General features: G+C 40.3%; 3 protein-coding genes across 5 annotated transcripts in view; 2 read left to right on the top strand and 1 right to left on the bottom strand.

The window, feature by feature from the left end:
- Positions 1 to 14,324, bottom strand: part of vwde (von Willebrand factor D and EGF domains) — a 54,513-nt gene extending 40,189 nt beyond the window's left edge. Inside the window, exons 1-2 of the mRNA XM_049584946.1 lie at positions 14,191 to 14,324; positions 11,064 to 11,119 (exon numbers count right to left, since the gene is read on the bottom strand). Of these exons, the coding sequence (XP_049440903.1) occupies positions 11,064 to 11,119; positions 14,191 to 14,231 (97 nt within the window). The 5' untranslated portion in view covers positions 14,232 to 14,324. The remainder of the gene's footprint in view (positions 1 to 11,063; positions 11,120 to 14,190) is intronic.
- On the top strand, positions 6,876 to 10,464 carry si:dkey-30e9.6 (uncharacterized protein LOC564083 homolog). The gene is made up of 4 exons (XM_049584952.1): positions 6,876 to 7,409; positions 8,208 to 8,292; positions 8,552 to 8,694; positions 10,127 to 10,464. Exons 1-4 carry the CDS (start codon positions 6,975 to 6,977, stop codon positions 10,211 to 10,213), a joined length of 750 nt encoding a protein of 249 aa, XP_049440909.1. The 5' UTR covers positions 6,876 to 6,974; the 3' UTR covers positions 10,214 to 10,464.
- arl4aa (ADP-ribosylation factor-like 4aa) lies at positions 13,742 to 17,193 on the top strand. Of its 3 annotated transcripts, none has more exons than XM_049584958.1 (2): positions 13,742 to 13,880; positions 15,735 to 17,193. In XM_049584958.1, exon 2 carries the CDS (start codon positions 15,839 to 15,841, stop codon positions 16,439 to 16,441), a length of 603 nt encoding a protein of 200 aa, XP_049440915.1. In that variant the 5' UTR covers positions 13,742 to 13,880; positions 15,735 to 15,838; the 3' UTR covers positions 16,442 to 17,193. The 3 variants fall into 3 exon arrangements, with proteins under 3 accessions (XP_049440915.1, XP_049440916.1, XP_049440913.1); XM_049584959.1 differs by lacking the exon at positions 13,742 to 13,880 and adding an exon at positions 14,445 to 14,579; XM_049584956.1 differs by lacking the exon at positions 13,742 to 13,880 and adding an exon at positions 14,487 to 14,672.
- The last annotated feature ends 4,266 nt before the right edge of the window (positions 17,194 to 21,459 follow it).

Genomic DNA, 21,459 nt, shown 5'->3' with positions numbered 1-21,459 from the left:
CAGGAGTTGAAATGTATGGGATAATGCACATGTAATGACAGGGAGTAGCAGACATGTGGAAAAACTGAGACACCGTTGAAATTGCACTTAGTTTTCTTTAGCCTGTTCATCATCTGTTTTGTAAATGGATGAATGTGTTCAGCATCTACTTCTTCACACTTAAAGAAAAGAAAAAAAATCAGAGCTGTTATTTATAGGTGATCATTTATGCACTGGTTTTGCTGGTCCGGCCCACTTGAGATCAAATTAAGCAGTATGTGGTCCATGAACTCAAATGAGTTTGACATCTCTGCCCTAAACCAAAAGATATTCAAATTACAGTCACATAAAAACTCACATTTTAGAAGCTGGTACCAGCAAATATTTGGCATTTTTGCTTGCAAAGAGACTCAAATGATTAATCATTTATTAGGATAGCTTCTGTTGATTTACTAAGCGACTAATTTTCCTATCTAAGAGCTGTTTGAGCTGATGTGAGCTGATGCTTGTTCAAAAGGGGAAATTACCTCTAATGGAGAAAACTCAGACTCAAACTCAGTCTGATGATTTTGTTTAGCATCAGCAGGAGGACTATTTCTGAAACTGTGAAGTTTCAATAAAGTCAGTACAACAATATTCTGTGATTAACGATGAATAAACCTTTGGACAATTATTTCTGCAGGTCTAGAGAGAACCAATGGGAAGCTGACAGCTGTGCAGGTCGTAGACTGTCTTCTCCCAGTGCAACACGGAGGTGCCTGACTGTCTTGGTAAGACGCTCGTCTGTTCGACTCCCAGGCCAAGGAGGGATATAACCCCTCCCTCATAAATCTCCTGGACCATCAACCTGCTCAGAGCCTGGAATAGCTATCAGGTATAAAACCCACTTTCCTCCCGTCTGCTCATGCCTCCTCTTACACAACCAGCAATTAAATCTCAATCGGCCTCCCGGATGGAAAACATCTATGTCAAGTGACCATATAAACAGTACATGACATGTATGAGTTTGCAGCCTTCAAGTTACATCCAGAGAGTGAGAAACAGTGGTAAATAAATGGGGATAATTACCTCGCTTGATGCTTTAATCTACACACGAGGTCATTTTCTGCAATTTTCTCTAATTATAATCAGTTATGCAGACATGGGAGAAGTGACAGCACTGCAGTGTCCCCTGGGAAATGTGATATCAACTAAATGATGCAGGAAATACAAACTGTATATAATTACTTTAACATCTACTACTGACAGCAAAACTGACTGTACAACTTCAAAGACTTGGAGTGTACATAAAGAGCAGAAAAGCACAGGAAAATGATAAATCAGCCCCAAAACACTGGTCCAAAACCACATTTAAAGTCTAAACATAAACACACTTTCCCAGTTTTACCTTTTTGTCTTTATCGCTGTTGTTTCTCGCTCCATCACCTGCATGAAAATGAAAGTGTTCAGTACAGAGTGAAAGTGCTTCTTTTTAGGGTGCTGATTCACATGAACGTACATGAACACGCAGCCGGACCGGCTTGTAAACAATGGGCTGGAGATCAACAGAGAGAGAGGGTGTGTGAGGTCATGCTATACTCCAGATGAAATTACACTTCTAGTTCTTCACATAGCAATTTTTTAATTCCTTCAGTCTAGAAATTTCGCTTATTGCTCCTTTAAGGCCGTGACACACCAAGCCAACGGTCGGCCATCAGTCAAAGTTGGGCAGTTGGTGATCGTCTGCTGCCCTCGTCTGTGCAGTGTGTCCTGCACCTTTGGCCCTTGTCGGCGGTAGTTGGCATTTTTTCCGCCACTTTAGCATGTTGAATTGATGTTGGCACAGTGGAGCCCGTCAGCAAATTAAATCACTCTGCTGAGTACCTCAAGTTTTTTCTACTCTACGTGCCTCTCATTTTGCAGGTGTGCGCTGAATGCCATGAGCTGAAAATCACTGGCTTTTTTTCCCATTGTTGAATCAGATAAATTGAGAGACGGGCCTTCTGTGGTAGCAATGACAACAAGTAGTAGCATACAGTGTTAAGCGAACGTTAGCTCATTTTCATCATCACCTTGCTAAGGAAGCTGCAAGACATACCTGGACAAATTTTAGCCTAGTTTGTTTTTCCAATTGTAATTAGGCCCGAAAATTCTCAGCAGATTGTCAAACGACCGACGGATCCTAAAAAATACCTTAAACCGACCCACATCCAGATGAAGCTCCTCAACCAGCTGGTGGTACTCCTCAGCATTTATCCTCTTTCTGAGAGTGTCATCCACCCACACAGATCTCCGTTTCCTTGTGATCTACAGACAATTTGGGAACAACCTCATTTAGATCCAGAGCAAGGTCCCCTTAGCCTGTCCACTTTTAGACCTATGAGTTTATAAGGAGTTAAGCTAAGGACAGGTGATTCCGTGGTTCCAAGAAACAATTTTAAAAAAGATGCAGCAACCTGGCTCCAACAAAAAAATAGCATTGGGTTTCACTTCCTGTTTTGCAACCTGCAAAACGGACTCTGTCTGATCAGGGCCTAGAGGGAATTTTATAGTTGTCATTGCAAAATGTGCCAATACGAGTGGCCTCAGGGGCCCCTTTTCCCATATTTTTTGGGGGGAGTCCCCTAACGTTTGCCTGGTTTGCCTCTCCTGAAGATGCGCCCCTGACTTCTACCAAAAATGCACAAACATTAGTAAACTGAACCTGAGTATCAGAAGTTAAAGTAGTCATTGTGAAAAAGAAAACAGAATGTTTTGCCATTTGTGTGAAAAACTTGAATATCCAGTTTGGTATTTACAGTTTCAGCTTTCAGAAAAACATGATGGAGAGATGAAGCAAATGAGGAACAAAAGTCGCAGGAAAAGAGAAAGACTCAAAGCAAAGATTTAATAAAGCAAATACTGAAAGAAATAAACATAATATGAGCAAAAATTTAGAGCTATTTTATAATGTAAAGTCTGATTCTGTCTAGATTTGTCAGTCCTGAAATCTAGTGATGGATAAGTAGTTTATCCAAATGGAAATACCCAACTGAAGTAACAGTACCTGTGAACTGTGTTTAAATCTAATACCAATAAGAGAAAGCAAATAACAAGTCGGAACTGCTGAGTGTGTGTTTTATAATTGGTCCACTCTGCAGAAGGAACTGCTTTGTGTTCAGTCACTGCAGAGGACAAATGTGACCTCAGAGCAGCTAGGTCATGACACGGGCTATTCCTGCTTCCACCCCCGACAACCAGCCTCCCATCACATACCCCAACCAGACTGACCACTCAACACTGTCTACCAACAATGCAAACAATGTCTATACAGTCTCTGATGCAGTAACCAACTAAATTGCCAAATCCTTTCAGAGTCAAACATACCTGTTTACTGTTACTGTCATAAGAGGTTATATGTGAGTGCCATGAAATCTGTCTCATCAAGACCAGACAATGCTATACAAATTCAAGTTTACTTTCCAGAAGCATCTCTTTTGTGTTTGAACCAACCTAAAAAATTCTGTCAAATGTTTTGTTTTCAACCAAATCTAGCTGTACTGTATGATGAGCTGTGCTATTGTCATTTCATAGTGTTTACCTTGAACCCGGAAATCCGCTCTTGCCTCACTGACAGTGCTCAAACAGTAAAAACAGATGGAGGTCCTGACACAGACAGACAGACACTGGGAAGGAGGAACACCCATAGTTTCCTCAGCTGAGTCTTGAATAATCAGTTTCAGCTTGTTTCTATTTCCTTCAGCAGTTACATAGCAATCATTTACAAGCTCCTGTGTGTTGCATGATTTATCTGTGGTACACTTTCTCTTAGTGTTCAAACAACGATGCAGTTAGGCTACATCAAGTTGTCAAGAGTGACATGGAGACATCTCTGAGGCCACTGGGGCAGCAGCATCTCAGGCTGTCACGTCTGACAAAAAATCTCCTGTAATTGTTTCAGCCGAGTCGCTGACTGCACAGTGGCTGTAAATGTCACCGGATACAATGGAGGGAGTTTTTCAGACACGGAGCTGAGGGGCCGCAGGTCGAGAGGAGCCTCTGAAGGTGGCAGCTCCTGCTTTAACAGGGGTGGTGAGGTCAGCTCCTTCACAGGCGCTGTTTGGTCTCAGCTCAGGTTTCCTGTTGCCTTTGCCCCTTTGTGTCAGCTGTCCGAGTCGGTACAAACAAAGTGACTGCTGCGACAACTGAGTGGAAAAACTCTGCTGCTTACAGATCAGTGTTGACATAAGGGGAGCTCCTCTGCTCACTGTCTGACTCTTGTAAATCACAGCTATGACCTCTGATGTAACTGTTTTTCTTCTATAATCACCTCATAACACACTCTGCCCATTGCAATGATTAATGTCTGCCATACCCGATAGGAGACTTTGAAAAGACTTTGAAAAGACTAAAATATGACACCCTCTCACATCTAAAGACAGTGTGAGGTTTTAATCACACACTATGAGACTTTGCAAAGACTCGGGATCTTGCAGGGTCACTGTTTGCAAGACTGCAACTAAATTCCTTTTGAGATTATTTCCCATAACAATTCCTTGTATGTCTTCAAAGACATATAACTCTAGAAACACAGGATAAAAGGCATCACATGTCGACAGTATTCTTGTCATTTCGGCATCAATACAATCCATGAAGATAAAATGTATTTGCATACAATCAGTCTCACAACTCCACCAGAGAACCGACATTTATTCGTTCTTGCCTCTCCCTGGAGTTCCCTCAACATTTAGGGTCTACCTGGTTTGCTGTTTCCTTTTTGGTGCTGGAGAGGGTGCACCAATTGACTTTTGATAGTGTTATTGCATGAGCCAAGACTAAAACCTACGATGTTACGATTTTATCAGAACGTCAAGACAAGAAAAAGACTGACTGAAGACAGTTTGGACTGAGCATTATGACCTCCTTACACCAAACAATAAAGATCATGGGAGTGCGTCACAACTTCAGCAAAACTCTCATGACTCTCATGCATAAGAGAATAGGTTTCACAATGTTTCCTAGACTGTGATATGTCACGATAACTAAGCTTTTGTCAAAAAGAAATAGAAAAATATAAGCAGCTCTGACTCAGTTCTTCATGTTTACAGCAATCAAAACTTACAAAAAAAGATTTTCACTCCCCATATGACGTTATTTTACAGTTTATGAACTCCAATATTATCCACAAATGTTGCTAACTAATGCTGTTGCTGCTGTATCTGTTTATTTTACTGTACTTTATATGTCTCATCTTTTTGTACCATTTATACTGTCTATACTGGAAAACTGAAACAATCACAGAAGGATGCGACAAAAAGCTCTGTAGATTTGAAAGGAACTGTTGATTTTGGTGATAATTCTTTCACATCACATGTATTAATTATAAAATAACTGTGTAGTGCAGCTTTTAATTGATGACACCTTTTTCCAGATTATTTCCCTGACTTTTCTCTGAGTTGTTTTTTTTTTTTTCCACTAAAAAAAAAATTTAGCCATTGTAGATGTTAAACAGCATTCTGTTCCAGTGTGATTACATTATGAATCTGAAAGACGCATCATCTCTGCATGCCAGGTCCACCTCTCACCACGGACTGAATCCTATTTTCTTATTTTACTAATCTGCCTCAAATTGAATTTAACAGCTACAGTACAGTGTAGAAAAGGAAATTACCAACAGGGATGGTAAAAAATAAAGTAGCACTTCAAAACATGAGGTATGAGCTGTTCTCTGACTGCACCACCTGAATAATATGCTGCCATCTAGTGAATGTATCCCTACATTACAAACACACGACTGTGTTACACAGTGGTGGAAGATAACTACATGTCGTGTCTTCTCATGTTTTAAACCTTCATCAGTTGTTGGATGTTTGACCATTTAAATAACTGCCTAATGAGGTCAAATTAAATTGTAAATAAATGAAAAAGGGTGAGGTTAAAGAAGCATAAAAATGTCAGTACAGATTGGGTATCAGACTTTTGTTTTTATTCTTTTCAACCCCAGTGATCATCTCACAACCCCTCAGTTTCATCTAGTGACCAAAACTATACACTCAGTTTGTATGTACCACAAAGCTGAAGTAAACTTCCAGAACAACTCTTAGTTCTTTTAAATCAAGGCTTTTATTCTGTTTGTCACTGCCTTTGCGTAAACTTAATTTGGACTAGTTTATTCATGTGTTGCACTGCACTGCTTTTTAATCTCTCTCATTCTACCTTGCCTTATCTTAAGCTTCCATTTTATTTCATTCTTTTTAAATCATACTTATGTCTCTTTTAGAGATTGTCCTGTGTTTCTTTTATCTATTTTCTTTATGCCTGTAATGACTTACGTAGAGCACTTTGAATTGCCTTGTTGTTGAGAGCTGCTACTGTGTATAAATAGACTTGCCATGCCTGTGTGTAATTTTAAAAAATAACTAAAAACACCAAATCATAATTTTACTTTTTTTTTTTTGTGACAATGCGACTGAGTTAACAGACCTTTGGTTGTAACTCTACAAATCTGAAAACACAAACCATTTTCTTTCTACAGTAAGAACTTCAACAAAGTCTTACTGATATGAGAGTGTCTCCAAACTGCCAGGTTTGCAAATGTAAAACTAAACGTAGAGGTTTCTTCGCAACAGAAAGAAAGATTATAAATACGCATAATCCGCTGTATCTGTAATTGAATATTTTTCGTGTAACAGTACGTCTGTAAATGAGACTGGTACAGTGCAAAGATTTCTTCTATTCAGACGGCACTTTGTTTGCACTGTTGCTAAGTTTCTGTCTTTGTTGAATGTCTGACTGAGCTCAGCCCACTTAAGTTAATTCTCTTTGTTAAGAGGACTAAAGGCCCTCGTTACCAAGCAGCACTTTTTATGTGTTTTGTCAGCAATTAACCCTTGTGCCACTGTCTGCTACTTTCTCCTGGGGCTGCCACTGTGATCCTGACACACAAACAACATCAAACTCTGTGGATTTATACTGAGGAGATATCTCCAGGAAATTTAAGGTAAACAGACACCTTATCTGCACATCAACACATCAAAATGGCTCCACGCAGTTTGTTGCATCCACTGTCCTCAGTCTGCTTTAAAGATAAAATCCAATTCTCTGCAAGTCAGCATCTCTCTTATGCAAGAAGTAATTGCTTCAGGCTCCCAGAGATTGAGAGCCACAGCGACGTGTGGAGCATCAAGCCACCTGATTTCTCTCTTAGACTGTACCGATCTCTGTCTGTTCCTCAAAAGAAAGAAAGAAAGACACATTCAAATCTATCTTTACCTGAACTTAGTGAAAGAAAGAGGAGAGCTGGAATATTTCTACCAAATGTTTTACATGAGAGTTTTCAGAAGAAAGACCCTCCAAAGTTCATCACATTGCACAGGCCTCCTGATGCTCTGGAGTCTGAGCTGATGTTTGTCAAGACTGGGAAGTTCCCTTCTGGGCCCTACAAGAACCCCAGACCACATAACTTCAGACCGGTAAGTATCTGCAAACACAAAATCTTCTTTAAACCTTGTTTATATGTTTGTTGAGTGTATGTTGAATGCAAAATGGCAATAAACCAACCCAATTGGCAGAAAAAGTGTTGGCATTGTACATTTCTGCAAACCAAGGATACGCTACATTTGCACGGTACTACGTAGCAGATATGTTAAAACTTAATGTTTTAACAATGCTGCGGTTAACATGCGGTTAAGGTTAGGCACAAAAACCACTTAGTCACAGTTAGAAAAAGATGTTTTGGCTGAAAATACCCCTGTTTGGGGGCACAATCACCGCTAGAAAAGCAGCAATGTCTTGGTAAAAAAAAGTGCCTTGGCAGCTGCTTGAAAAACAGCAACAGAACGCTAAAAAAAGTCGCTGAAAAAACAGTGACAGGTTGATACAAAACACCACAATTGGTGCGTAAAAAGCCAAACTGTGGTCTGCAGCGGTCTGCAACTTGGCAAGGGTCTCACCTCAGTGTCATGCCATTCACCATCCCCTTCAGACAACAGAGTCAGCTTATATACTGCGTCACTTTAGAAACAATGATGATGTGAAATGTACAAATGCAGCATATTTGTGGTTTGCAGAAATGTACAATGCCAACATTTTCATCTGGCGACTGAGCTGGATAAACACACAGGCTGAATACAAGAAAGGAAAGCAGGGTCATTCTATCTTGAAGCAAACCTCTCAGCAGTTTGTAATGTCTAATTTGACCACAAGATGGCGATAAACACAAAGTAAAACATACAACTTTTTCATGACTGATTTTTCATGACTGATTTCAGCTCGATGAGGACCTTCCAGACATAGTTACCACATATGAGAGAGATCCTGGAAACCTGAATTTAAAATTAAAGCACTTGGACGTTAGTAAGTGGATTAACTTTATCGTTTCCTGCAACCTTTGAGTTAATTTTGGCTGAAACTTTGTCTCATAGTTTAATATTCTAAATGCTTCCACTTGTGCCACTACCAGAACAAATGCATTTTGTGGTAATGTACTACACTTAAAGAAAACATGAAAAAGAAAACATGTTTCAGTCAGTCAAATGCCTTTTTTTTTTTTAACATTTTTAAATACCATTGTAGGCACGAATGACTACATGAATAAATATAATTTCTTTTCCAGTTCGGACCACTAGATCTGAGCCAGACTTTAGTTCGAGGGACACCAAGACAAAGATGGACACCTATAAACCTGCAGAGCCCATGTGGGATGTGAGGCTCATACTCCCTCAGTCGCCCTGGCCTCCAAAATCCGCTTCCTTTACCGTGAGTGGTGTTTTGGCGTCAAAGAGAACTATTTCTCTGTTAAACTGTGTCAGTCCCAAAGGAGCCAGACTAAAACTGAATGAATGTTGGACTTTTACTTGTAGTGGAGTACTTCTTTACTTTGGGATTGCTAATTTTAATCAAGCAAATGATTTGAACACTTCCTCCACCAGTGATGATTACATGTCATCACAGTATAATGTATCCGAGGTCTTATTCATTAATTCATTTATTTTCTGTAACTGCTAATCCTGTTAGGGGTTGCTACGTGTAGATCTTTGCTTTGCAGCTGACACAGTATAATGTTGTCAGAGGTCTTAATGCTTAATGGACTGGAGTACTGACTGGAAAAAATGTTACATCATCAGGGTGTCTACTGATATAATAAAGACATTAAATTTAAGACTTAAAAGACCCTTTTGATACCACTTTAAATAAATGTAAGACCATGACTGTAATGGAAATACACAACAAAAGTGAAAATACACCCTTACCAAGTAAAAACATTGATGTCTGATCAAAATGAACTGTAAGTTAAAATGACACTGGTCTAAGCATAGGGGAAAAACAGCTAACAAGCAGGCTGGCTAGCAAGGTTTTAGTTTAACGATACAGACTCATAACATGATGTAAATGCATAGAGAGAGTGAAAATAGTGGCATTGTCTGCATTCAGGTTTTGTGTTAAAGTCTGTTACTCTGTCAAATTGTGTTTTCTTCCTAACACCAGATATTCTCACAGTGACGTGAATAAAAATCTTAAATTATTCATTCATTCATTTTCCGTAATTGCTTATCATGGGGGGTCGCGGGGTCGTGGAGGGGCTGGAGCCTATCCCAGCTGACACTGGGCGAGTGGCGGGGCACACCCTGGACAGGTCACCAGACTATCACAGGGCTGACACATAGAGACAGACAACCATTCACACTCACATTCACACCTACGGACAATTTAGAGTCACCAATTAACCTGCATGTCTTTGGACTGTGGGAGGAAGCTGGAGCACCTGGAGAAACCCCACACCGACACAGGGAGAACATGCAAACCCTTTTGCTGCCAATGCTAGCCACTGCACCATCGTGCTGCTTTAAACCCCTTAGTAATAAATGTGTATTTAAGACTTTTTAAGGACCCACAGCCACCCTGATCATATCTCCGCCTATCAAAATATTACACAATAGTAAGTTTGTTTAATAAGAAAACAAAGATCTACATGAGGCAAAACAATTACTCCATACAACAAACCATGTGATTTCTGGTGCTTTATGTAGGCAAAGTAGGAATGCATCTTGTTTAATTTAGATAACTTGATTTTAACTACTTGTTGTATTTTACATTACTTAGTCTATCTCACACAGTGGGCAATATTTATAATTTAGACACTTCAGAGTTGCACCTGCTTTAATATTGACACTGAATGTCTGTTTCATAGAGACACCGACGAAGAAGAGGAGCCTACAGCGCATTCTTGGACCGCGTGGAGGAGAAACTGTCAAGATCGTGGAAAAAAAGATCATGATTTCCTTTTTTAAAAAATTATTTTTACATGTGCATGGCCTTCTTTAAACTGTACATAAGCATGACATGTTATTAACAGACTAACTAACAGACAATGGGGATGTAAAAAAAATAAACTTGACAAGTTTTGGTAGTTGTGATTAGAGAACACAGAAAAAAATGAAGCTTTTGGAACAATGTAAGACAAATATACAACTTTTTTCAAATTAATAATGCATGTTTTTTACTACAATTCAGATACACCTAATATTAAAGCACACATAACAGCTACTTCCCAAAGCACATTGTGTTTTTGTAATGTGTTGTTTCCATCTTCCATGTATCTATATGTTTAGTATTGGTTTTAATACAGTTTTAAACATAAACATCATCTCTACTGTTAAACTTATAGTATATTAATGTTGATTTGTAATACAGCTGAGAGCACAAAATTAACTAAAAAGGACTGAATACAAAGGACACATTCAGAGATTCTTGTAGCTTTGGGTGTATGGCAGGGGACATGTAGTGACTGTGGGGTCATGGAAGTCATCGCACCACATTAGGAAGCCCACTGGTCCACTGACAGCTGCTCATACGGTACCTCAAGAATCCTAAACATCTGAAGCCTGCACATGTTCGAAGCATATCCGAAATAGCTGCATATATGTGTTCAACGAGTCATCTGTGACTCTGTGCATAACTCACTGACTAAATATAAAATGAAACGAATATCAGTCACTGCAATAAACCACTTGACCCACAGGCTGCCATGTGTTTTTTCTTATTTTAATCTGCTATCATCCTTTCCAATACTGGACAATGTAATGAAAGGTTTCATCCCATGTATGGCTAATAAAGATACCACTTACGAGTGTCGTTGTTCTTTACAGGACTGTGCAGAAGTCTAATGGCAGATCGGAAAAATCTACACAAGCAAAACACAAAATGTAAAGTCAAAAGAAGTTGTGACAAAGCACTGGAACAAAATACATCTCATCGAGCTCTTTTTTGTTACTTTTCATTATATAATTTCTTTAGTTTTTGAGAGATTTTAATAAGACTTCAAATGGGCCATATGTAACCTGTTTTACTAGCTTTATAGCAATGTATGCCAGCTACCAACTGAAAGAATGCAGGACGTGAAGGACTGTTGCTTTTTCTTATTTGACAATTACTAGCTTTTTTTTGCATTTAAAACATATGATATGGGATGTGTTCCTTGTGTCACCCTCTCCCTGAAATCTATACCTATGTGTTTTATTACTTAATATTTATCATTAAGAATGCAAAATATAATCAACAAAAAAAATAATGATGTAGTATTGTGGATAGAGAAAAGAATTTATTAATCCCTTGGTGAAATTTACAAGCTACCCAGTGACATATTAGTCAGACATTTCAAGTTTAGGTGTGAAAGATTTAGGGGGATTTAGTGGCACCTAGTGGTGAGGATGCAGATTTCAACCAGCTGAAACTTCTCCCAGTGATAAGTGTTTATTGTTCAGGAGGTATTTACTGGGAGCAGAATTGTCAACAGAGGTCTCTTCCTCTCCAAAACAGACAGACGTGGTGATTTAAAACAGAAAAAAACACTGAATAAAGCAGTTTCATATTACAAATCTATGTTTCTCCTATGCTGTTTGGCACGTCGGAGAGGGGCAGCCTGTCACTCACTCATTCATTCATTAATTTTCTGTAACCACTTCTCCTGTTAGGGGTCATGGAGGGGCTGGAGCCTATCCCTGCTGACACTGTGCGAAAGACGGGGTACACCCTGGACAGGTCGCCAGACTATCACAGCGCTAACACACAGAGACACACAACCATTAACACTCACATTTACACTTATGGCTAACTACGGTAGCCAACGCAAAAGCATGAAATGTCCTATATGGCTGGATCCAACTGTCCACCCTCTGGATTTGTCCACTGAGCCCTCGCAGACTTCAGTTGTACGTAGTGTGACGTACACACCGTCGTCACATAAAGTCTGTGAGGGCAGTGACTGCATGCAGCTGATAGACAGCCCTCTGTGGAAACGTTCAACTATCGCCGCTGTCATATTCATATATATTTCATATAAGTTGATGAGCAGTGCCTTCTCCTCTGTCTCTACTGATAAGATATGAATCCCGCATATAGCCTTTTTTGTGACTGAAAAAAAAATGTATTAATACATCACTATATAACAGGCTACAGGTGTTCAAAAACAAAAATGTTTGCAAATATGGACAGGACTTTAATTCAGTAGAGGACTTCTTTTGCTATTTTTACGCCATTTTTTTTTTGTTTGTTTATTTCCCTACGTAGCCTGACTGGTTGCAATAATAAAATGCATTTTCATTCCCTTTAGAGCCTATACTCATACATATTTCCGTATCATGATGTGGCTGAATATTTATTTCTGGGGGTTTTTTTTAGCAATTGAAAAAAAAAACATCATGTCCATATGGCAATGAACTGTGGGTTATCAAATCAGTGAAGTCTGCTAAAGTCTGCACCCTATGCGGACTCTCTGGAAGTCGGCAGAAAGTTTGCTTGAGGCCACTTGTGGGCTAGTCTGCAAGTGTGGTGAAGTCCGGACAATTGGATTCAGCCTCTAAAGGGCTCATTCTAAGGTTAGGAAAACACAACAGTTCTTATTTTCAGGCAATTATACACTATAAAAAACACACGATAGTGACTTTTTAACAAAACAAAATGTCTAAACAAGCTACTGAGAGGCAAATGGGTGAACTTGTTCCGCACGTGTGTTCGGGGCTAACAGTAAACAAATGCCCAGTGTGCTTTATCTCTTTGGATTTGGCGATCCATTTATTCTCAATACAATATACACATGTTCACCATAACACAGAGGGGCAACAGCATTGTTCATATATAATAATTACTCATTCAGCAGTTCAGTTTTACACACCAGTACTTCAAGCTTGTCAACATGCTTCCACAACACGTGCCAACATGTTGCCTCCCCATTCTTCACCTGACTGTCTGTACATGGAGCTTACCTATATGCTTTTCACCATGAATGCTCCACCCAGTGTTCAGTCTAATAACTGCATTTGTATATAATGTTTACCTTGTTTAGATAAGGATAGAATAAACAAACTTAAGTATTATGGCTCCAACATATACTTAGATTCCATTTCTGCCAGTGTGTACCCCTAAATCCTGCACACTGGACCTTTAACATTCACAAATATAGACTTGATACTTCTGTATGTTTGAGTCAATATTTGAATTCAAGACTTCTACTTGTAATTGAGTATTCCTACACTGTTGTAGTGCTGCTTTCACTTAAGGAAACAAGTGTTTCTTCCGCCACTGGCCTGTGTTTTGTGTCACATTCGCTGTCTCTGTGTTAAAACAAACACAATTCAAACAAAAGATCATGACCCACAAAACATCAGAAGCAGACACAGGTTATATAATGTAGCTGCTGGAGGACCAGTTAGTGTTTGTTATCCTTCATGCATGATGGGCTGCAGAGAGCGTGGTGCCTTTCCTGCCTCTCTGACCAATCAGTTTAAACAAAAACACGCGGATGAATGGGGCGGCGCTGTTTCTGCACACACACACACACACACACACACACACACACACACACACACACTCACTCCCTTTCTCCCTGCAGTCTCCACACACACACAGCGGACAGCAAAGGCAAAACACGCCGAGAAAAATCAACGGTAAGTTTCTATTTTACTTCCAATGGTTGCTAACGTTTACTGTCTCGTGCGGCTGCTAGCTTAGCCATTAGCATCCCAGGGCGTTTTTATGCTAACTGAATGTCCGTTTACGTTTTAATATGGGCTACAACAACAACTAGCTCACATTTACAAGTGTATTCCGGTTTCTTGAGCTACATCTTCTGGCAGAATAACTGCATCTTCAACTTGGCGGTGAAACAAATATCTTATCAACGTCAACAAAACGTAAAAAGTGCATTTTGTGGACATTTTAATGCACATACACACACAGTCTTTAATTAAAATGTACCTTTGTCGCCTCTCCTGCCGTCTTCTATAAATAAAACTCATTTCAAACACATCGGCTAACTCTTGATCTGCTCACAAATCGATATTAATTAATTATTGATGTAAAAAGTAAAAATGCTGTGACGGACAGACGCAGCAACAGGTGATCCTGGTTCCCGGGCAGGAAGCATGATTGACAGAGCTTTCAGCCAATCCGCTGGCAGAGAATGGAGCCCAGGCACCAATCGCGTGCGGCCGCAGTGTTCGTGTGGGCGTTGATCCAAGCTGACAGCAGTGTCATCAGCGGTAGATCCACACTGGGACACGGAGGACAGACAGGGAGGGTGTCTCCGCTGCTGAGGGAGGATTTTTTCTGTCGTCGTTGCCAAACACACGAGGTGGAAATACACCGTGAGTTGAATTTCAGGCTGTGTAGACGCTGGGGAGAACAGAGCCGCGTTTCTGTTCAGAGTTGAGTGTTTTCTCTACAGATGGCTCAGACTGGTAGGTAGCCAATTTTGGGCTGGACATAGAAATGCATGTGCTCACCTGCCGTGTTAATGCTGTCCTGCGAGTCCTCTGTAGATGAAATGCAGCAATATGTCTAGATAAAATACAGTCATTGGTAACTAAACTCTATTTTAACACAAGTAAGGATGTAATGTTGTACTAGAATGACATTAAAAAACTGCAAACTAGCAAACAGGCCCCTGTAGGAGTGTTACAGTGGAACCATATGAGATTAATCTGTTAAACTTTGTACAATATGGTGGCTGTAAGCACATTATTGTACTAAATTCGGGTAATTTTCTGTTATCCATGTCTGGATAGTGCTTTTGCTTTGTTAGAGCTGGGTAATAAATCAATATAATGACACTGTGATATCTGATAAGATAGTGTATTGCTCAACAGTGTTTTCCTGGTCGTAAAGGCTGGTTTATAGCAAGTGACACACCTACTGTGGACTTTGACAGATATCCTGGTAAACATCCACAGTTATAATCTTTCTTAATCAAACTGTTGCATGTGAAGATTTTGTGATAGCACCCAAAAATGAATCCTAAAATGTTGCAACAGTTTAAGAATCAACATCTAAAGTCAAAAATACTTTAAAAAAAAAAAATTGCATAGAGAAATAGTGATTTGTTATTATACAATATATTGTCAAGTGCAGCTTGTGTAATGTGAAATGAACATAACATGATTGCCCTCTTACAAATCAACAGTTAGAAGCAATCAAATACACCCATGCTCACGTCAATAACACATTTGCTGCCACAACCTTACTTGGTCTGGTGACTCTGGTATGACCAGTAGATTAAGGTGGCTTAGCAAACTTTGGAAATATGTTGTTATGTAACTTGCATTAGTCAGTTTATTGACTTTATGAATCTTCTCTACTTGTGTTACTTGTTACCCGATCTCAGTCTCTTTAAAGCAACAGGCTCAAGGGAATATAGTGAAATTAAATGTGCCATTATCCTGTAATTGCCAGTCGCTACAGTGGCTGTTCAGTCGAAGTTTCACAGTCAAGTGCTGCGAATAACGTTTGCAATTTGCTTTCAGGTAACTGCTGCAGTCATTTTGGAATATTCACAATTCTGAGAATTATTGTCGCACTGGAACTGGATCAACTCTCCCAAGTCACCAATCCTTCCTCATGAGGAAAGATGGGGAATGGATTGTCAGAACAACCTAGCTTCCTCTCAAACGTGCCGTTCTTCCAGTCGTTTCACATCGCCATCCTTGGGCTGGACTCTGCGGGGAAGACCACTGTTCTGTACAGACTGCAGTTCAATGAGTTTGTGAACACAGTGCCCACTAAGGGCTTCAATGCGGAGAAGGTGAAAGTGTCCCTGGGCGGCCACAGGACTGTGACGTTCCACTTCTGGGACGTGGGCGGCCAGGAGAAGCTACGCCCCCTGTGGAAGTCGTACACACGATGCACGGATGGCATCATATTCGTGGTGGACTCTGTGGATGCTGAGCGCATGGAGGAGGCCAAGACGGAGCTCCATAAAATCGCCAAGACCTCTGAAAACCAGGGGGTGCCGCTGCTGGTGGTAGCCAACAAACAGGACTTGAGACACTCGTTGGGACTTGCTGAAATAGAGAAGTTGCTGGCGCTGAAAGAACTGGGCCCCGCGACTCCCTGGCACCTGCAGCCGACCTGCGCCATCATCGGTGATGGACTCAGGGAGGGACTGGAGAGACTCCACGACATGATTCTTAAAAGGAGAAAGGTGCAGCGGCAGCAGAAGAAAAAGAGATAAACTTGTCATGATGTGAAAGACTTACCTGCTGTTATATGTGAAGGATATTCTCCTGGGTGGACACATGCATCTGCTGCAGGCCTAGGTTCAAAATGCTGAGTTTTATCAGTCCAGAATTGAGGTTTAGGATTCGCGGTCTTGGTCTTGTGATGATGCTGTTGATCAGGAAGTGACGCTTAAAAGAATACAGTATGAAGATGAGAAAGTTTCAGACATGTGTGGATATATTAAAGAGTCTAAAAGGATTAAAAAGCACTGAGGGTTTGGGGTCTGGAAGGGTGATAGAAGTTAAGGATGCTGTATGTTTCATGAACGGCTGTTCCAAACAACGCTACCAAAAATAATTTAAGAAAAGGCTTTGACTAGTTGAAGGGTTATTTGGTAAACGATTGAACATTGTTACACCAGAGGAGCAATGAAATATACATCAGTTTTATTTTACTGTTTTGTATGTTATTATATCTTGTTAATTTTTTTTACACTGGACTTTCTCTGTGAAAGAAAAGTATTATCATGCATTATTGCATTATTATCAATTTGCTTGCTGTCTTTTATCTCTCCTTTTTTTAAAGCACTTTAGAGTATCACTTCATATGAAGTTTACAGTCTTTAGCATATTGTGTTGAATTTTACAGAAACGTTTGGGCAAAATACAACAGATGCTACTGTAGTTGGTCGACATCGGCCACATTGTCATTAGACAGTTTATGCATTATGTTTTGCTTAATAAAACATATTTAGAGCGATGCTGACGGTGGTATGGAGGGTGTTATTATGTCCACTTTGTCATTCAAGAGCTTGGATTTAAAAAGCAGGTACTCAAAGATGATCAGGGTTGTAACCTTAAATTCATTTGGGTGATAGCAGGCCTTAGAGAGGGATGAGCAGTATGTGAAAACATCTGTCAGTGTGCACGTTAACAAGGCACTAAATCACCAGTTCCCCCAGGGGAGCTGCTGTATAGCAGACATTATAGAAGTATCTGTTCTGTCACGTTAATATGATGCAAGGGGAAAACAAAACACGTGCTAAGTCAGCCTACCTGTTAGTTATCACGTACAAGAAATACTCCTTGGTTTCATTTTAAGTTTTGATTCGCATATTGTGTCGATGCAGGAACACACCCTAAACCCAAAGCTCCATTTAAATGATTGTTTGCAGGTGTGGAGCGTTATGTTGGCTGCACTGACACCTTTGTCATACCTTAATCATAGCTTTCATTTCTTACTAAATCTTTGTACACACTGAGTTGCAGTATTTGCATAAAGAGCTACAGACAACGGTAGCAATGCTGTCAATCTGATTTTGCAATATACACTTTACAGGGTTTAACATTAATGTTTGGGGGGTTTTTTTCACTTGGGAACACAGGACAGTACATTTATTTGCCCCTATACAAGGGTTGCAGCAACATACTGGTTTCAGGGTATACCTTGATATAAAAGTTGAGGGTTATCATACCGTGTACATTTGCTCATGGACAATGTTGGGGGGAAAAAATGCAACTGGACGGACAACCTCCCCTTTTATCTTAGTTATTTTCGAAGGGGAGAGTTTTTACACAGACTTGAATTAACAAAATGGTTTGAAGTCTCAGTTATAGTATAGTATTTTATCAACCTTGCCCTCAAACTTGTGGCAAATTGCTCAGCACATAGTTGGAGTTTCAGCCTCTAACGCCACCCAACTAAACTTGTTTCAATCAGGAGTGACTCATTATCACTAAAATAATATTTACAAGTTCATAGAAGTATGAGAAATGTGAGTAGTCTTTGACAATTAGACGCCAACACGATGTCATATTTTAAGGGTTGCGTTGAGGCTGTAGTACAGTAGGGTACCCCCTCTGTGGTGTGGTGGCGATGAGCTTAAGAGGGTACTGGGGATCTGGGTGGACTGACTTTTGATGAGCTTGACCTGGGCACTGGATATAATGACTAGAGGTGAATGGGGTGGGCGTGACGATTCCACCCAAAATGACAGATGACGACAGCAAAGAGGAGAATGGATTTAAAGTTTGACAGCAGCAACATGATACTAGCACACTAGACCAACATGGCATTTTACTTGACATAATTGGGCGATCTTTATCGATAAGTCCTGTGTTAGGGAACAAGGTTGGGGCATATCAAAGTTAACATCCAAAAAATAATCATTTATGTCTCTTCACTCTGGGCTGCTGCAGTGTAAAGGGTTAAGAAATGCACAGATGCAGCACAGACAGGCTGTGATCAGGACTTGAAAATGTAGTCAGGGCAGTCTGGAGGCCAGACCCAGTGTGACAGGCTGGGGCAGGAGACTGTGAAGCCAGGGGCATTATCCGGTATTTTTGGACTGAGCTGGGTGGATATGAAGCCCACTGTATTAATGCCATTTGCTCTCCCATTCCTCTGAAACAATTAATGACTGTAAAGCCCGACAGGCCAGTGCAGCAGCTGGCTCTCTAAAATAACTGTGATGCAGATTTGCTCTGCTCACAGGCTGAATCGCCAAACATCCCCAACATATAAATATCTGTTCCAGTTAAATGTGATAATTGTGACCTTGATGTGGGGTTTTGGTGCTGGATCTCAGGGGGTCTAATGCATTTAAAAATAGAAAATACATGTCCTTAGTGCTAATTTTCACACATTTGAAAGACTTTAGAGCTACAGTAGAATGTAATTTAAATCAGTGGAGTACTTAATGGTTCATTTAAATCCTTTTTTGTGGCTTTTATGACTTTATTAGATAGTTAAAAGCAAGAGAATAAGCAGGAGTGACCCTGTGGATTCCTGACTGGACTTGACCCCAGGGCGTTGATTCCCAGGGTGACCCATTTTTGTCAGAAGTTGATGAATCATGTTTTTGTGTTTGGACGCCCAGGTGCCTCTTCCCAATGTGTTTGCCAAGGAAGGAAACTCAAAAGGGCAAAGGCATATTCACACTTTTCCTGATTCTACTTCCTTTTCTCTGAAAGCCGCGTCAGCTTTCAGTGTGTGTGCGTGCGTGTGAGTAAATAACTTCATATGTCGTGTGCTGCTTTGCCGTGTTTGTACTTCAGGCCGTTTCTTTTGATCTGCCAAAGCACTCACCAGGGGGTTACTGTTATTGGCTCTGCAAATCAAAAAGCTTGTTACCTGTCTTTTGCTGACTCAGTTTAAAATGTCTAAAACCATATGTGGCGACCAAAACAACCAAAATCACCTCACTGGATCACATAATCACTTTTCTCACATGTTCTGTCCTTTATCTTAGACCTTTTTCCATTCTTGTAAAGTCCTCAGTGAAAGGTGGATTAGGGTAAATAAATCTCCTTCAGGGGCTGTGCATTAACCCATTAACCTCAGATGGTGTGCTTGGCACGAAATGCTCCAGCCAACATGAAGTAAAGGTGCACTGCAGTGCCCTCATGTCTTGTTAGAAGTAGTTCATCCATGCAAGAACTCCCTCCCATTATTTCTTTTATACTGTACCAGAGATACGCCTGAGGCATGATCGAGTTTGGCAGTTATTTTCCAGGTTGGGCGGCACTCAGCTGAATACTGTACAAAATGTTCTACCGTGTGTTTATTGAGGACACGTGGAGAGCAATGACAGTATTCCTTAACATCATACAGCTGGGAGGAGCTGCTGGAAGGATTTATCTGCGCTGTAAATTCCCACGCCAAAGTTTTCTTTTTAATGATAACCTCAGTGTTGAACATAGACACCCTTTAAACACTCTCAGTATATAAACACATGTTATCAGGAGTCTTATGGATAATTTAACTTTACTATAGATGTGAGATCTGTTCGTCTGTTGTAATTATTCCAACATAAATATTGAGAAATTATGTTGTTTGCCATATCACTGTTAACACTGCAATACCCATGAGCCTCCGTCACTGTTGCCATGGAAGCCAGTTAGAGGCTGAACTAAATTCAGAACGCTGTTGCAATAGAGAAGCAAAGTTAGACTCTCAGGAAGTGTGCTGGACTTTTAAACCAATTTGATATATTGGCTAAACCATGTAATTAGAACTTCCAGGTCCGTCACATGGTGCAGTTGGGCCCAAAAAACTTTCTCCCATAGACTTACATTGGGAAAGAGTCCTCTGTAAATCAGTGGACACATCCTGAGTGTCACAACCCCACACAAAATGACTCGTTTCACTATCGGGATTTGGTCCAAGTCTCCAGGAACAGCGTCCGGCTTTGAAGCCAATTTTACATAGTGGTCAAAAGTGGAATTACTATTAACTGGTCTGTCATATGAAGCCATGGGACCCAAAAAGACTTTCCCATAGACTTACATTGTGAAAGAGACGTCTGTTAATCAGTGGATACATTTTTTTTTAGGGTCACAACCCCACAAAATTACATGTTTCACTGTCGGGATTTGATCCATTTGGTCTGATAATCCTTCTAAAGTCTAGAAAAGCTGTAATATTAAATCACTTTATCCCCTTTAACTTTAGAAGTCTCCAGTGCGTTTGCTCTATGGGCCCTACAATGCAGAAGGTCCGGACAATTTCAGTGGAGCGTTTTTGGCTTCATGCACCACTCAGCAACTTTCATTGGAATGAACGGGGCCCCACCCACAATGCTGTATCCAGGTCTCTTAATGCATCCATGATTTCGTCTGATAACATTTCGAATCCAGGAGTAGCCAGCTCAGCTCTCTCTAGTGCACTTGCTCTGTGGGCCCAATGATGTGGAAGGTCCAGATAATTTTACACTGAAGAAGTCAAACTTTTTTGGCTTCATGTGGTACTGAGCAACTTTCCTAGGCATGAAAGAGGCCCTGCTTCCAACGCTGTATCCAGTTCTCTTTACTCATCCATGGTTAAAGTCACTCCCCTTCAGGTGTCCCCATATGACCTTATGTTGGAAAAAAAATGTATGGTATAGTCAGTAGGGAGAGACTTACTTAGATAACTTTTGATCCTGTGTGAACTGTGCCATGAACCACACATGATCAGAATCAGAATACCTTTTATTGTCTATATGCCTTTTATTTATTGTATCATTAAAAAAACACAACATTAGGAGTGTTA

The sequence above is a fragment of the Epinephelus fuscoguttatus genome, linkage group LG8, assembly GCF_011397635.1.
Source record: "Epinephelus fuscoguttatus linkage group LG8, E.fuscoguttatus.final_Chr_v1".
In the NCBI taxonomy this organism is placed as follows: Eukaryota; Metazoa; Chordata; class Actinopteri; order Perciformes; family Serranidae; genus Epinephelus; species Epinephelus fuscoguttatus.
This window is presented reverse-complemented; position numbering and strand designations above follow the sequence as displayed.

Coding starts and splice junctions, on each gene's coding strand:
- arl4aa (XM_049584958.1), top strand. CDS start 15,839: ATGGGGAATGGATTGTCAGAACAACCTAGCTTCCTCTCAAACGTGCCG.
- si:dkey-30e9.6 (XM_049584952.1), top strand. CDS start 6,975: ATGGCTCCACGCAGTTTGTTGCATCCACTGTCCTCAGTCTGCTTTAAA. Junction 7,410..8,207: donor GACCACATAACTTCAGACCG/GTAAGTATCTGC, acceptor GACTGATTTCAG/CTCGATGAGGACCTTCCAGA. Junction 8,695..10,126: donor CAAAATCCGCTTCCTTTACC/GTGAGTGGTGTT, acceptor TCTGTTTCATAG/AGACACCGACGAAGAAGAGG.